The 17,800-nt window shown below is 44.6% G+C and overlaps 1 protein-coding gene across 1 annotated transcript in view; it reads left to right on the top strand.

Moving 5' to 3' along the window:
• The window catches only part of celsr1b (cadherin EGF LAG seven-pass G-type receptor 1b), an 82,504-nt gene that overhangs the window by 24,098 nt on the left and 40,606 nt on the right, over positions 1-17,800 (top strand). Inside the window, exons 3-6 of the mRNA XM_063197566.1 lie at positions 1,694-1,916; positions 5,173-5,288; positions 7,920-8,008; positions 16,101-16,258. Of these exons, the coding sequence (XP_063053636.1) occupies positions 1,694-1,916; positions 5,173-5,288; positions 7,920-8,008; positions 16,101-16,258 (586 nt within the window). The remainder of the gene's footprint in view (positions 1-1,693; positions 1,917-5,172; positions 5,289-7,919; positions 8,009-16,100; positions 16,259-17,800) is intronic.

The raw sequence follows: 17,800 nt of genomic DNA, 5'->3' as shown, positions 1-17,800 counted from the left end.
GTATTCCGTATCCCCCTAATGCACGCCGTACCATCTGAGGCATGCTGTCATATCGTTGAAAGGTTAACCCTTTATAGGGCAAGTGACTATATTTGATCAGTTCCGATTGCTTGCACACCTATCACAAATGCCCATGCCATGCCTCTCTACAAGGGTGTACACCCAAGAGGGTTATATCAAAAGAATCAAGAGAAATCAGGCAGATGGTGACATCTTGACATTTGACCAATCAGCAGTGGCCTGGAGCCTGTCAAACTTTTTTTTTCACTCTGGAGCTGAAATTTGGTTGCCCTATAAAGGGTTAATTACCATAGTAGGCTACTACTCTACTATGAGATAACACAGGACCTTTAGTGATGCATTACAACGTCATTGCCTTTCTGGTAACAACAAATTTATAATGCTGTGTTAACAGGTTAAGTTGTCATGCGTTTTTGTTGTCCAGTCAGTGAGAGCCCGTTTTGATTTTAAATTCTGTTTTGTACATACCGGTACTGCAATGCATAAAAAAAGAAATCAAGTGTTTTTTTTATCATATCACCCAGTCTTAGAGGAGATGACGGAACACTCGAAGTGCACAAAATGGGAATTGGGCAGCCAGGCAGCTAGAGAGTGATATTTGCATAGAGGTTTAGAAGTGTTTTAGTTGACTGAAGTAATGAGATCCCTGAGAGTGGTGAAGACAGTCTGCTGAACTTTGGAGTGCACTCACATAGCTGTCAAACAGGTGCTGGATTTATTAGCCAAAGGTGTTTGAGAGAGAGATTTGAGTATTTTCTTACATCTGTCAAAACATGTTCAGTGGGCTTCAGTTGGCAGGGTGTAGCTTTCACATTTTTAGGGGCCATTCGTGACAATCTCATGGTAATGGTATAATTTATAGGCTGTAGTCTCAGCTCTGTCTGTCTATCTCTCAATCCATCTCTATCACTCTTTCATTTCTGTTGTCCTCTGTCTCCCACTCTCTCATCACATTCTTCGGGCACAGCTGACAGAGTGGCTGGTTTTGGTCTTTTTTCCCCCCATTGCACACATGTCCTCTCTTCCCACTCCACCCCCTAACACACACATGCTTGAACCATCCTCTTACTGCCACTGATCCCTCTCATCCACCCTAGCAGGGCAGCGGTCTTGGCTCCACCCCCCACAAACATGTGCTCTCTCTCCCAAACGCTGTCAGAGGACAATCTCCCATCATCTGAAAGGCCAACCAAATCAGCCTTCCTCCTCAGCCTCATGCTCACCTCCCGCACTTTACCCCACCCCTGTTGCATACTCCACCTTTGCCTCTCATTGGTTATTCATCCCAACTCCATTCTACGTAACTTTATGCACTTTAATCCCATCCCCAATGCACAGATTACATATGAAAATAGAATTGTAGAGAAAAACATACAAAGAAGAAGTCAATGATATTTAACCAGTTAAAGTAACAATTTCACAGTCTGACCTGCTTTACAGTGTTTATCTACCGGTAGTATGGGACAGTAAAAACACATTCTTCAATCCCGCGAATGATTGCATTACATGGACCAGTTGACAGAGTGGCTAGATTTTTTTTGCTCTCATCCTCACAAGGTCTCTCTCTCTCTCTCTCTCTCTCTCTCTCTCTCTCTCTCTCTCTCTCTCTCTCTCTCTCTCTCTCTCTTCCCCCTCTCCCCCCTCTCCTCCTCTCCTCCTCCTCCTCCTCCAGGTGAGCACTGTGAGGTGAGTGCCCGCTCAGGCCGCTGTGTGCCAGGCGTGTGTAAGAATGGCGGGCGCTGCGTGGACCTGCTGGTGGGGGGCTTCATGTGCCAGTGTCCCGATGGCGAGTATGAGAAGCCCTACTGTGAGATGAGCACCCGCAGCTTCCCCGGACACTCCTTTGTCACCTTCAGAGGACTCAAGCAGAGATTCCACTTCACCGTCTCTCTCATGTGAGTTCACTCACCCTACCTGCCTGCCTGTCTACCTGTTTCTTTGTTACCATAGTACCGGTACTCTCACTCACTCTCTCTCTCTCTCTCTCTCTCTCTCTCTCTCTCTCTCTCTCTCTCTCTCTCTCTCTCTTTCTCTCTCTCTCTCTCTCTCTCTCTCTCTCTCTCTCTCTCTCTCTCTCTCTATCTCGTGTGTGTGTACACCTGTATGTGTAGTCATGTACCTCCCTGCCTTGTTCCACTTCTCTGGCTCTCTCATTCAAGCCAGATAAACCTACTTACCTACCTGCTTGTCTGTTATTTGTAGGTTGAGTGTCTGTCATGTGAGTCAGCTAAACCCACCTACCTGCCTGACTTTCTTTGTAGCCTTAGTGCACTAGTTTTAGGGTTAGTGTCTCAGGTGAGTCACCTCATCTTCCAACCTGCGTGTTGTTTCTTGTTTTTTTTTCTAGCCTCTTAACGCACCCATTCCACCTCTGGAACATTTCACTGTTAAAAACATTTTTGACAGCGTTACTATGATATTGCAGAGATTCTGTACTCATTACACCTTGGTCATAGCTGTTCTGGCTCTGACTTATAATAATACAGGCCATGTCTTTAGGGGTTAGCCTCATACAGTAAGTTACCTGTTCACCGTCTTATCAACTTTCTCCCCCAAGATGTCTTGCCAAGATCCTGTACCGTGATAAGGCAATGATTTGGGATAGCTGTGGTCATAAATAGATGGAGGATAGCGAGCTGCAGGTTTCTTCTGGATGGTACGACATGTTGAGGCACATGCAGTGCCTTTGGAGGAATCATCTTACTCATCTCTCCCTACATGCGGTGCATAGTCCTGCCGGTGTGAGTAACCTCCCAGTAATGCAGGGGAGGACAGATCTGTCCAGTGGACCAGAACACAGGTGACCTATAAAAAAGTATTTGCAGTCATCCAGTGATTTTTTTAACAATACGTATCAGTTTCAGATTTGGCAAAATGTCCTGAGAAAAAACTATAATGCTGAAAACACAAAGGAAGGGTTCTGTTTTCCCTGTTGAGTTAAAAAGGTGTTGCGATACTGCAGGACAGTGGTTTTCACCCACCGAGGGTACGTGTAGGAGGGAAACTCTGCTATAGGGTACACTGTATTCCCTCATTGCCTAATACTTATACAGTATACATACTGTACATTATTATATATGAAAGAGATGTTTTTGCCGTATTTCATACCACATATGGAGTTTATGTTATGTGAACATTCTTAGGAATTTTAGGTGTCCAGACAGATTTATCCCATGTGCAACACATCATAAGTCAGACATATATAGGCTATGATCTGTCTGAGAGATCTCGCCAAGAGATACCACAGCTCAATTGACGCAGGTGCTCATAAATCCTTGCATAGCACGGCTGGGGTCTGAGTAACGCAGGGAAGATGGAGAGGGACAGGCAGAGGGAGGGGTTGGTATCCTGCCCACACATGCATGTACACTTGCGTCACGTTCATTTTTGGCTGTGAATGTTTAATCCATTCATCACTATTTATCAAATACACCAGTAGGCTATGTACTGAAGTGTGTCTGATTTTGCATACTATTTCAAATGGTAAATTCACCTGTAATTCACTTGACCACATGGAAAGGTGATCTGCTGGCCCTTAATATTATAACGAGAAATGATCAGTAGTTTCCAAAATGTGACGATGTGAGGGCCTTGGCATTGCCCTAATGCCTTGTGTCTAGGCCTGCTTAGAGATAAAATGTGAATGATCAGATTTAAACCAGTAAAAGTCCTGACGTGGTCCTCCAGGGCACACACTTGCTAGCAAACATGAAAACAGGAAGTGACATGTGGTGCTAGAACACAGCCGGTCTGCCGGCGTTTGGACTTTTGTGTGCCGGCCGCCACTGTTTCCTGTGGATGAGCCCCTGGGCCATATGGACACTGACACCTCGCTCCAACTCAACTCCCCTGTGTGTGTGTGTGTGTGTGTGTGTGCGCGCGTGTGTGTGCGTGTGCGTGTGCGTGTGCGTGTGCGTGTGCGTGTGCGTGTGCGTGTGTGTGTGTGTGTGTGTGTGTGGGTGCGTCTGTGCGTGTGTGTGTGTGTATGTGTGTGTGTATGTGCGTGCGTGCGTGTGGGTGCGTGCATGTGTGTGTGTGTGTGTGTGTGTGTGTGTGTGTGTGTGCGTGCGTGCGTGCGTGCGCTGGTGTTTGTGTGCGTGTGTGCGTGTACGTGTGCTGGTGTTTGTGTGTGTGTGTGCGTACGGTATGTTACATGTGCACATGTGTGCCACATGGACAACTGGGAATTAACAATTTGCCAAACATCAGCACACAAATTTCCTCCCTTCAACCCAAAAAAATCTGTTCCGAGCCTCTCCTCATCCTGCCCTCTCCTCTCATCCTGTCGATCTGTCCATCCTCACTCTCTGCTTCCGTCACTTCCCCATTCCGATCTTCCCTCTCTTTTTCCCGACCTTCCCAATCTGTCTCTCCTTTCCTCCAGTCGTCTCATGGTCTCATCCCACATTCACCACATTCCGGCATTCCTTTAGCTTTCCTTAGAGAGTGCGATTACTGGAATATGGCATAGTCAGTGAATAGTGAGTGGGGCATCTGACCTCTCCTCTCCCCTTGACTCAAGGTTCACCACTAGACAGAGGGCATTCCTTGAACTCTCCTTAGAGAGCGATCTAGAGAGCGGTCTAGATTGGTGAATAGTGAGGTCTTTGACCAGTGGTTCTTAACTTTTTTTTCCTTCAAGCACCCCCTTACATGTGCCCAAGACAAGCCGCGCACCCCCAACACAAACTTCTGTGTGTGAACAAGCACTAAAAATGATTTAAGAGATGAGGCTTCCTGTTTGAGACATTTAGCCATACCTCAATTCCTTTGCATAGGGACCAGAACATGTTTTAATTTGGTTTTGATTTTGCCCAATTATAATGTTCCCAAGCAAAATTTTGGTCACAACCTCAACACAAACACAATTCCGTGCACCCCCTGAAATCTCTGGCGCACCCCCAGGGGGTGCCCGCACCCCAGGTTAAGAACCACTGTCTTAGACCTTTCCTGTCCTCCTCCTGCATGCAGGTTCACCGCCAGAGAACAGAGGTCTGGAATAAGGAATATATAACAGTAATGCTTCTTGACCTCTCCTCCTCCTCCTCCTCCTCCTCCTCCTCCTCTTCCTCCTCCTCCCCTCCCTCCTCCTCCTCCTCCTCTTCCTCCTCCTCCTCCTCCTCCTGCTCCTCTTCCTCCTCCCTCCTGCAGGTTCGCCACCAGAGAGAGGAACGCACTGCTGCTCTACAATGGCCGCTTCAACGAGAAGCACGACTTCATCGCCCTGGAGATCTCCGATGAGCAGATCCAGCTGACGTTCTCGGCAGGTGAGCATAGGGAGGAAAGAGGGAGGGAGAGGGAGGAAGAGGGGGAGGGAGAGCGGGAGGAAGAGGGGGAAGAGAGAGCAGGAGTGAGTGAGGGTGGTGGTCTGGATTTAGGGGTCAGTTTATGTAACTCAACCACAGGATTACTCCTGTCTCACCCCTGACACTGCACATGATACTGTTACTGGGGGCGGTGTAGCGGAGGTGTTTGTTACTTAAATATAGCATACGTTGGATGGACATACCACTGCTTTCTGGCACGGGAAGATAAGAGGGCAAAGCAACACAAAAGTTGTGTTGGAAGTTGCTGTGTGTGTGTGTGTGTGTGTGTGTGTGTGTGTGTGTGTGTCTGTCTGTCTGTCTGTCTGTCTGTCTGTCTGTCTGTCTGTCTGTCTGTCCGTCCGTCTGTCCGTCTGTGCTTTTGTGTGGACAGTATGTCTGTGTCTGTATGTAGGCTACAGTATGTCTGGGAGAAATGGGGGGTTTGCCGGGAGTGATGACTGAAAGCAGGTCTGAATGAGGGGGGCGAAGGCCTCAATGACGGGGTTGTTAAATGCACTGGCGGAGGAAGCAGCTGGCCAAAGAGCAGTGGACCACACTTCCTTTATCTACCTGTCTACTTGTTGTTGTAACCTTCCCTCTCTCCCTGACCCTGGGCTAGTGCCCAAAACACTGTGCCAGCCACGCTGCTCTTTAGGCCTGTCAGGAAAAGCGCCTTGAACCATTTTCCCTAGAGAGGGAGGGGGGTTGTTGGCTCAGAGTATGGACTTGGGGGGTGGGGATGACAGTGCTAGAGTTCCATGATGTACATTTAAAAGCACTTTAAATGGCTTAATGGAGCAGACAAATTCATCACCACTTGATGTTATTGTTACCGATCTCTCTCTTGGCACCATATGTTTTTTTTTTTCTTTTAAACATCCCCAATGCTCCAAAGCGTCGTTATTGATTAATTTTTCTGATGCTTTGAAATGATGCTTTGTTCTCAGTGTGTGATACTTGTATGTTGTTTCAAAGTTGTTTGACAGTGATGTCAGTGAGACAACAGCTGAGTGACAGTATTTAGTTTATTGCATATTTTTGTGTAGTACTTCTATCTATAAATCAAGAGGTATACTGTAAATTGGTGTTTTTTTAGTGTTTGGGGCAAAGTGGTGCTTTACCACTTCAAAGTTCAGGGCCGGCACACAAAAGATATACAGTGAAAATTCCATGTCTACTGTAGTCTACATTGTCTTGTCAGCTGCTTCACTCGTCGTGTAAAAAGGACAACCATTTTAAATCAGTCAACGGTGAAGGTCATTCTGAGAGCTGGAAAACAGTGCGACAACAAGAAAGGGAGGGCATTTTTAGGCTCCATGCCGGAGAAATCATTAAACTCCCCAGCCTCCCCTGAGAGTAATCCCATTGTCCATTGAAGAAGAGGAATTTTAATAAAAAAGGAGAGATAATAGCTTCACTCGCTAAGGTCGAGGGTCGGTTGCCCATCTCATGGCTTGATAATTGTTGTCGGGTTAGAAAAGCAAACAGGCGCTTCAAATTGGTGTCTGTGTGTCAGGGCTCAGTGAGCATGCTCACTCACACAGAGCCGTCCCACACACCAATCATTAACCTCAATCATGCCTGGGAGTTTGGTTTTGGTGTCCAAATATCAGGAAGGGCTACCACCTAATGAAATACTCCTTGTTTACAGATTCAATTACTGTTTTTACTCACTTTCACACAAATATGCTCAAATAATTTTTAAACGATCACTTGCAATAACTTTTCTCAGGAGTTCTACCTCATCTTTGTATGTGCAGGGGGTGCCCCGTGGCTGCTCACATAGACAATGTCTCTTTTAAGCGTTTCACTTTGACTTTGACTAGAATACTTTATAATATAAGATTAGTTACTATATCCACTTACTCACTATATCTGTAACCATAATTATATGTCCCCAGATTATGTTACATTACATTTGCTTTGTTTTATCGTTTCAGTTCATAGAAAGATTTTTCAGGTGTACAAATGAAGAGTTCAGATGCAAACCCCCTTACTCTATTTCTGAAGACCTGCACTTCTATATTTTTAGAGAACCCGGTTGTTGGTTTGGTTTACATTCATGTACTTGATAATACATATAAATAGTTATATTACATAAATAAAATAAAAAAATATGCAATTTTGATAGCTTTTTATTAAATAAAAATGAATTAAGATTAATTTCTGAAAAGGCACTTTTCAGAAGGGGGTTTTGCATCTGAACTCTTCAAATATTCATTTCGCCTATGTATTCAGACTTACAGTACATTCAGTAATGCAGATGCCCTCTTTAGTACTGGATGTCCATGACTGTTGCACATGGTATCAAAGGAGAATATACTGCACGTGTTGTATGTTCTACCTGGGGAAACCAATACGGCATTTGCTCATTTTGTTTACGTGTCCAGACTTAAGGCACCAATTATTTGAATGTTCTGGACTAATTTCACACAACGATGTAGTTTTTTTACCTGATGACGGAAATTTTGTGAAATACATTAAAGCGAAATGGTCATTGCAGGAGTTTATGGTTTTCCAGGACCATATTCATCAAATGAACAAATGTAATAAGCTAATGCCATTGTTTTATCATTGTTATGTTTTTATCAGGGGAAAGCAAGACGACGGTGTCTCCATTCATCCCCGGCGGGGTGAGCGATGGCCAGTGGCACGAGGTCCAGGTGCACTACTACAACAAGGTACACCAGCCGTCACAATAGTCACTCATGTCGTCCGGGTAACAAGGTTCACGTACAGCAGCCGTCACAATAGTCACTCATGTCTCCCGGGTAACAAGGTACACGTACACCAGTCATCACTGTAGTCATTCATGTGTCCTGGGTCCGTGCTCTTTGTCAGTTAGACAGAGAGCGGTTTGTTGAGCAGGGCAGACGGTAGATGGTCTATCTGTGTACAGCACAGGACGTCAATTGGTGATAAGGCCCTAAACATCCATCATTAAAGTATAGGATTTGTCAAAGGTGAGGGACGGTGCAAGAGGGGGTTTAAAGACTTATTTACAAGAGATCTATGGAGGTTGGGACACAATGACTGAATGACTGCTCTCCACTGCCCTCTCCAGTGACTGCGGTAGCCTGAGCATGGCTCAGTACCCATGCACTGCTCTCCTGCTCACATATGTGATTGGTTAACCCCTTTGCGTAGAACCTGTTTTATAACCTTACTGTCACCAAAATTGTAATGACCAAGTCTTAATCTGTTACTTGATGTTATAGCAATGTTGTTATGATGTAGTTGCGTCTTTGTAGCAATGAGTGAATGGGCCAGTCGGTGGGACCATCTGTACAAAGAGGATACACAAAAATGCAAATTTGTTGTGTTCATTTTTGCAGAGTGTACTGTTATCGCGACAACATGGGTATGAGAACAGGTGGATCACAACACCAAAGTGCTGATACCGATACTAATACTGCAGCCACTTTGAAAGCGGTGGTCTGCAAAAAATAATCCTCACATAGAGTATTGCCTCAAAAGATAACTCTCAAGTATGATTTTGTAAGGCACACTCATTTGGACTGCTAAGCCATCACAGTGTTTCCACTTAGAAGGGATTTTATTTTGCTTTGATCGTGCTCCGTTCTTCTAAAGTAGAAAAGATGTACTGTACTTCTTTTTACATAAGCGGGATCATCTCACCTTTCATATCTTCAGGGAATGCATTTCACCATTTGTGTGCCTTGATGATTCATGTTGTGAAAGGCCCGGAACAACGCTAGTTTCATCTTACGTGTAACCTTAAGGTATCTCGCTTGTTTATTTTATTCTTTGTGCGCTCATTTTGTACTCCCACGTTATTGTTATAACTTAACAAAACATGGCCCCGTATAACTTTCCATGGAAAGACCCGCTGTTGACATTACCTCCGAGACGTGGTTGCGTCTTGCAGGCACTCCGTCTTATCTGCATTAGATTTCGACGACAGGCAGCAAGCAAAGCCAGCAGACCAGCTCTCGGTCCCCTACTTTAGAGTCAGTTTACTCTGTGAAGTGGAGACGCGGTCTAAGCCATAAAGTGGCAGACTATGTGTGGAGAAGTGTGCCTGGAGAACAAAAGCCCTGTGACAGATATACGAGAGCAGAAGGCTTCCACCTCCTCCACCACCACCTCCTCCTCCTCCTCCTCCTCCTCCTCCTCCATCTCCTCCTCCTCCTCCTCCACCCCCACCTCCTCCTCCCCCTCATAATTTACCCTAGAGAGCCACAGCAACCGCTCCTACAAGCATGTGTCTTATTGTAGCCATTCACACCATCATTGGCTTATAATGCATCAGAGGGGTCCCAACAAGGCAGTACAGGGATTGGGGGTCAGGGGGTCAATCAATGGGGACACTCGAGCACCCCCTTCCAAGCCTCCCTCCCTCCTGCCCCCCTTTCAGTTGTCATGGGAACACACAGGCTCTGATCCTTGGTGTTTTTGGGGTAGCTATTGCTTCCTTTGTCAAGACCTTGATTTGGGGGGCGTTCGTTCATACAGAACTGTGCCAGATACTTGGAATTCCTGTTTTGTGAGGGATATGTTTGAAATGGTTTTTTCTTTCCCTCTCTCTGTCTCTCTCTCTCTTGCTGTCTGCGAAGCGATGTTGTTTTGCGCTTTATTTGGGAAAACAGGAAGAGGAAAAGGCTTTTCTTGTGCGGGGCTTTTTGAGGGGAACGAGTTGAAAGGATCTGGCAAGCCGCTTCAGAAAATACATCCCTCCATCCTCCTAGTGACAGTGTGGTTGCAGAAGTGATGTTTTCACAATGTGTCTCTAACAGTCTGACCCACAAGCATGACAGCTGTTGCTCTGTACTGTATTTACTGTCAATGAAGCTAGTCTGCCCACAATACTGTAGTAGACTATTCCACCAAGTTCGTATTGTGAGTGACTCAATAGCAATATGACAATAAATAGCAAATGACCTTAAAGTTCAAAGAGATATTAGTTGTAAGGGGAAATATGAAATAGACAATCAAGACTTTTAAAACTTTTTTTGATTTATTGTTCTACCAAAAAAAAGGTTGCCAGTTTTCGCTAATTGGTCGGTCTCTATATATGGCCTGACGACACAATAGCCTTAGGGGAGCTCTAAACAGCAGGACCAGGTTTGAAATCATAATATAAGAGTGCTAAATGTTCAGGCTGTCCCGTCTGTTGTGGTGCTCATTGTGAATGTAAAGCACCGAAGCCCCTCCCTCGTTTTTGCTCCCGAGTTCATATTCAGAGAGCGGCCCGGAGACAAACAGACAATAGTCAGCCCCCCTGTGGCGCTAATCTTTTGGGGCACAATGAGCCGTTTGGGGGTCTCAAGGGGTGCCAGACGGCACTCTTCCATTGGTCTCCACTTAGCCACATGTGTGGAGGGTATTACGGGCCTTCTTCTTGCGAAAGGGGCTCAGCCCCCCAAAAAAATCTAAGCCCTGTTCTAATTTTTTGCGGGGGCACAGTTAATGAAATCATAAGAGGGTTGGATCAATGTATGTTTGCATGGGTTTTCTCACGTTTAATTGTGAATAGGATTGAAAGTGTCGAACTTGAAATATTTGGAGTAGGCCTATGTTACCATTTTTTTTTTAAAATTTAAACAAAAGCTGCCCCCAATAGCTCATATCTCGGAAAGGGCTGAGCCAAAAAATGCAGCACCGGGTACTGACAAGTCAAGGGTAGTGTGAGCAATACAACAGCATATTGAAATTGGCAGAAGTGCTCCTTTAAGTTTAGGTTTTATCACTGTGACTGAATAGTAATTGAAGTGAATTTGAAGATTTTATCCTGTAGATTTTTACACTTAGAGAGTTGATGTTATATCTTCTAGAGAGTAGGGGTTCCCAAACTTTACTATGATAAGGCCCCCCATGTACCGGTAGATTCCAGCCAAGGTCCCCCAACATGGGCCGTGCCACACAATATTTTTGTACAATCGGTTTCACAACTCGATGAAGTTGGTGCATTCTGAACCCATTCAAGTACTACAGAAAGCATAATACATAAACATGTTGAAAAAAGAAAATGATTCCAATAAAAATGATTATTTTGGCAATGTATTAAGCTATTCATTTTATTTTGCCATATTTTTCCTGCCATGGCCCCCCTGACATCCCCTCACGGCCCCCCAGGGGTCCCCAGCCTCCACTTTGAAAACCACTGTTCTAGACTGTATTTGGTCCCAGAGTACTCTCTAAGAAGTGTTGAATTAACACTGCATGTTTCACTATCTAGACTCAGCATATGAGAAGTGAAAACTCAGCATTGTGTGGAATTTTCAGGGAGCCAATGCAAAGGTTGTGGAAAGAAACAGCCCAGTGTTGTTCCTCTCATCTCAGCGACCTCAGCCTCTCTTCCTTACCACTGCAATATACAGCATGTAGCTACACAGACCGGACCTCTCTCTACATAGTACTGTATTGGTAATAATTCAATAGAGTGAGTTATGGACAGCTGAGTAAGGAAGGGTTCCCCACTCCCATTTAGACAGGAAAAACATATAGTGTTAATTCAACACTTAGAGAGTTGCTTTACCATCTTCTAGATTGTATTTTGTCTCAGAGTACTCTCTCAGTGTTTCCTAACATTTTTTTTTACTGTGTACAAAAGCCAACTAAACCACTTGTTGTCATAACCACTGAGTACTTCTAAGAGGGCAAAAGTGTAAAGGAAATTGATAGCCAAATAACTGACATTTCAATTTGACAGATTAACTGACTTTTCATGTCCAATAATGTAAACAATGTTTTGTCTCTTTCCCTCAGCAATAAGGCTTACTCTGACACACGCTTTGCTAAACCTTGATTTGACCCTAGCAACCCAACACAAACAATCTGGTTGTTAAGTCTGAGAGTCCGCATTAGCCCATGCTAGTGTCCTCTCATGTGCGATAGCCAGCATCTGTGGTATGCGCAGTAATATTATTTGACATCATGCCAGAAAACACAATACATTTGGTGGTTTGATTTCAGCATAGTTTGGCTTGTGTTTTAATTTAAACCACCGCTTGAATCATAAGCATAACATTTCACAGCTAGAATCATAAAAATGCTGAAGTTTGACCATCAAGTATTTACCATGAAATTGTTGGAAAAATGTTTCCCGTAAATCATCCAATCAGAGAGATATTTACAGCTTCCTGGTCTAACTAGGTGCCATTGCATCCGCTTAGATGTCAAGTTCTTTTCCTCCCTCAACTCCAAGAAACGATACAAAAATGTCCTTGGAAAATAATTTATGGGGATGTTTTGAAAACATTGAGAGTGAGAAGGAGGGGAGTACCTCTTTGGGAATCCGACAATCAGAATCAGTTTCATCAGGCAAATACACTTTTGCATAAAGGGTAGAACACTCTCGTAGGTATTAACTTTGTATACGCCTTGCTAACATGCAGTTTTATACATACGTATAACACAATAAAAAATAAAATATAACAAATACGAAACTCAGACAGCTGTAAGTGAATGTCAAACAGCTAGCCGCAGGTGCAGATGTCTAGTAATCATCAGGATCTTACAGTGTGTGCTGGTGTGGGCTATCGAGTTACACTGGGCCCACTACGGACGTCCCAGGGGACTTGGAGGCGGCCAATTAATTGTGCCTCAGAATTTGGCACGGGAGAATGCAGAATCACAAAGGCATGCCAGCAGAGGAAGGCTGAAGGGCCTGCTTCAAGAGGGCTCCCTTTTTTGTGAGTCGTGGAGGTGGTATCAAGTTTCAGCTGATTACAGCAAACTCAAAACGACTTACACACTGTTCCTGTATCAGTTTTCGTGTTGACATGTTTCCCCCTCTGATACGTGTAGTTGAACTAGCATCAGAGCAGAGGGAGCAATGCAAGTGAATGGGGACGGCCGGTGCTGTACTGGAACCAGGGCTGCCCCTAACAAGACCCCGGGGAGATGTCTTGGATAGCTGAGAAGGCCTTGATTTAATAGCTGGATAGAATTAGATTAGACTGACCACTAGGCAGCACTGCTTTTAGATTTTTTTTTTTGGTCATTGTACTCAAGCTTATGTGTCACTTATGTGTCTACTTTATCTGTCAATGCAATCTACTTTTTACCATTTCAAACATCTCAGTGATGAAAGTCCCCAGCACGATGATTAGAGTAATACAATATGTGCTGTGTCAAGTAAATCGATCTATGCGTTGTTTGCTTCGGAAATTTCCACTTTGTCCTCTTCATGTCTCTCTTCATGACAGACAACAAATGCCCAACAGGGCTGTCTTCCCAACCCCCGTAAAAAGGACATTTTTCAAAGCCTGATAAAGGCACCTGTACTCTTTTAGAAATGTGACCTCTGAAACGTATAAGGCTGAGATGCGCACGCCTCACAATAGATCACAAGGCGATATCTTGTACATGTCCAGGAGCTATTTGTTATTTGAGACGTGCTCGAGTCCATTCACTATCACTCCAAATACTCACAGAGGCCAAACGCTGAATGAGGTAACAGGACGAGGCTATTATACGGCGGAGATAGGCATGACAGCTATTTGGGCTTCTTCTGTTTGTTCTCGGTAAAGAAAGATCAAGTCTTGTGCCGTGCATCGGAAGGCATGGCTTTGAAATGCATCCCAGCATCCCAGGGGCTCACGGTCTGGAAGTGAAATCTGTCTAATATTTAATGTGAATGTTCGTTGCATAGCCCGTGTGATTTGGGTGATCCACAGGTGTATAGAGAAAGTGATTGTGAAGAAGTTAAGGGAGGAGATCTGAGGGTGTGTTTATATATACGCTTTACGAGGTGTGTGCTGTTAGAGCGAATTACATAATTACATACATGCCACAGACAGTCTGTGAACTTTCACGGGTGTCTCTGAGGTGTCTGCCTTTACCTCACTTTAACTCTCTCCTCTCTCTCTCTCTCTCTCTCTCTCTCTCTCTCTCTCTCTCTCTCACACACACACACACACACACACACACACACACACACACACACACACACACACACAGACGAGCGCACGCCACACACATGTATGCGTCACACACACACACACACACACACACACACACACACACACACACACACACACACACACACACACACACACACACACACACACACACACACACACACACACACACACACACACACGTCACTACTGGGTCCCTGCAGGAGCATCCTTCCAACTCCAGCTGTTCCCACAGGAAAAGGGACATCAAAGAGGAAGTTAGATAAAATACGCAGGAAGAATGATGACTCTCTGGGAAATCAGTCTTGGAAAATGTTTTTTGTGTGCTGAAAGGGAATAAATCTGTTACCATGTTGCCAGGTGTAGATTCCACATTCCAGTATTACTGGGGTTGGGGTTCTGATGGTGAGGTACATGGCATAGATGAGAGGAGGGGGTTGCCAGTAGTTTAGCTGGTGCGGTGCCGGGAGGCCTGTAACGGTATCGTACTGAACCGACTTACCGTACCGAAAAGACCTGTACCGAATCGAACAGTGCTGTACCGAAAGGTAGAGTAACAGGCTACTCTGTTCATGTTTTTACATTTTGCTGCCACTACATGCAGAGAACCAGGGTGTGATTTGTAGGGGGGGGATGGGGGCGATTGTCCCCCCTTCTGGTCTTTATATCGCCACTTTTCTTACATGATTTTATCACAGTTCAATGTAATTCCATTGATATCGAGAATGCAAGAAAAAACAGGTGTAGAGGCTTGTTCTTTGTGAAACCTTGAGAAAAGTGCCATTTCTTACTCTATCTCCGACCCAAAGCAGCAGGTTGAATGTATTTCCTTTTTTTCGTTACAATATTTTGGTGAAATAAACAATGTGCTGAGGAAGAAAATGGTTTTCCATTTTGTTTCACATTTACTGTACCGAAAATGTACCGAACCGTGACCCTAAAACCGAGGTACGTACCGAACCGTGATTTTTGTGTACCGTTACACCCCTAGGTGCCGGTGATGCCAGTTTTGTGTCTGGTGGGGTCCCAGTGGGGGACACATAGGCCAAATGCCATGGGCCATGTTGATACCAGTATCATGGATAGTGGTGGGGTGTAGGTATGCCAAACCTGGGGGTGGTGTGTGGGGTGGCGTGGTACCTGTGTCTTGCATGATGCCTGGGGAGCCTTTTGACCTTATATCATGGGTGGTGATGGTGAAAATGGTGTCATTGGATTGGTGGGAGGGACCAGTAGACTGAATACATGTATCATGAGAGAGTGGGTGGGTGGGTGGTGGTGGTGGTAGTGGTGTAAAAGGTGGTGCCAGTGTCATAGGTGGCGCTGGAGGCCTTTTGACATGCCACTGCTGTCCCCGCTGGGCTCCTTTTTTTTCCTTCACGAGTGTCACATTGCCCTAATCCAATTATGCCCCAAGTTGAAAAGGGCTCGCTCCCCCCTTTTGAATAGCAAGCAGCCAACTCAACCCTGCACTGGCGAGATTAGAGAGAAAATGGGGCCTGTTATCTCCAGCCAAACAAAGGAGCAGGAGCTTAGCTTCGTTTACATTTGAAGAAGTCTTCTCTATCTTACCCAAGGGTTTGAACTCTCCCCCACTGTATGCCGGGGTTTGTGTTTAAAACGGTCAATAGTGTCAAACATTTGTCAATCTTACTGCTTTTGGAAGAACTCGCTAAGCTTAATTGTGCACTGTTTTTACCAGATACTGCGTTTCAATGACAATTTGAGTTTAGTGAAGTGAACAAAGTGAATTTAGTGTGAATATAGTACATTTGTTCTGTCAAAATGAATGAAATACATATACGTACATAATGATTAAATACTAGGCAATGACCCTCCACCGTAAGGTCAAGCACTCATATGATGTCTTCTTGTTGTTGTGTTGTAGCCACATATCGGTCGTCTTGGGACCCCGTACGGACCATCGGGAGAGAAGGTGGCTGTGGTCTCCGTTGACAACTGTGACGTTGCCATGGCAGTACGCTTCGGAGGTCAGATAGGAAACTACACCTGTGCTGCGCAGGGCACCCAGACTGGACAGAAGAAGTAAGTGTCTAACCTCATTGACATGAACAGCTAAAGCTGGTGATTGGCAGACATTTTTTTTCCAAAGCAGCATAGGACACTCCCAACTAGTGTTTCTCGAGTCAACGGGGAGTCTACAGCAGTAGTTTATCCTATTTTTTGATAGTGCGGGGGGTGGGGGGTGGCATTGGCTTATGATGAGGTCAAGGCTGCATTTCGTTCTAAAAAGGTTGAGAACCACTGCTCTAAACAGTAATCAACAGAGTAGATTAAAGGCTGTATAAAAGTGAATATATTTCATATTTTCTCAAAGGTTTTTTTTTGAGGGGCTGTTCCTGTCAGCCATTTAACTGCACTGTATTTTTTTCAGTTGTATATGTTTTTGACAAACAAATGCAAATCTTAGCTTGATAGGGCTTTAGGTAGATTTTGGTGTAGCACTACTGGAGTGTAACAAAGTCGTGTGTATTCCTGTCCTCGTGTGTTCCTTTGCCAGACTTGTAGAGATCTTTGAGCTAAATCCTTTGTAGCTCATTCATCTGCTATAAAGTTAAGATGATGGTCATCACAATAATAATGATGACGATGATGATTAACATTACTATTATTGGGAAAGCAGTCCAAAAAAATATTTTCGTAGTACACATTTATAGCACTGCGATGGCATTGCTACACATCTGTCACAACAGTGTCACCACACGTCCTCAGCAAACACATTAGGGCTACTTATTGGCGGAGATCTGAGGGACTTTTGTCGTTTGGCAGCGGAGGCACGCTCACAGGAACTCGAGGAGCCGCGAGGCACGCTAACTGGAGGCTGGCGTTGAATAGCCGATCATTACAGGAGATTACGCTCGCTTTCAGCTCCCTTCGCGCTCACTCAACTCCTTGCTCAGCAAGGCTAATCCCCACAGATCTGCATGCTGTTGTTGCTGTGCTCTGTCTTACAGAGGTTTTCTTTTTTCATATAGAGTGTCTGTTCTTACGCAAGTCATGTGGAAAAAAAACACACACACATATATGTATGCACACACACACACACACACAGACACACACACACACAGATAAAGCTTGTAAATGTTTGGAAACTCTGAAAGCAGCATGTAGGTCGCTTGAAAAGCTCCCATTTTGCAGGTATTGTCTGTCAAAGTACATTGAGGTGAGCCAGATCTGTGCAGACTTAAGAACTGTTTCTTGTTTTTCAAGTGAGTGCACTTCATCAAAGATACTAAGAGGTTACTTAGTAAGAAAAGGTAAAGAGCATGCACAATAATGCATATTGTGAAAAGCACTTACCTGTGTAAAGCAACCACAGAATAAAGTTACTGAAATGTTTTACTTTCAGGTTCAGGGTTCTCCCTCTGGGGTACGACTGGCTAAGATAGTTTTGTTGTGGTCTATATTTCGGTAAATAAAAGCTTGGGTTCTCTCCACTACATTAGATCCAAGTAGACGCTTTGGCAGCAACAGTCATTAAATCATTACTAAACCAATCAGCTTGGGAAAGAAATCTATTCTGTGGCACAAAAACAACTTTTCCTATGTATGAACCCCTTGGAAATG

The sequence above is a fragment of the Engraulis encrasicolus genome, chromosome 4 (genome assembly GCF_034702125.1).
Source record: "Engraulis encrasicolus isolate BLACKSEA-1 chromosome 4, IST_EnEncr_1.0, whole genome shotgun sequence".
NCBI lineage: Eukaryota > Metazoa > Chordata > Actinopteri > Clupeiformes > Engraulidae > Engraulis > Engraulis encrasicolus.
The sequence above is the reverse complement of the archived record's forward strand: the minus strand, read 5'-3'. Positions and strand labels throughout refer to the sequence as shown.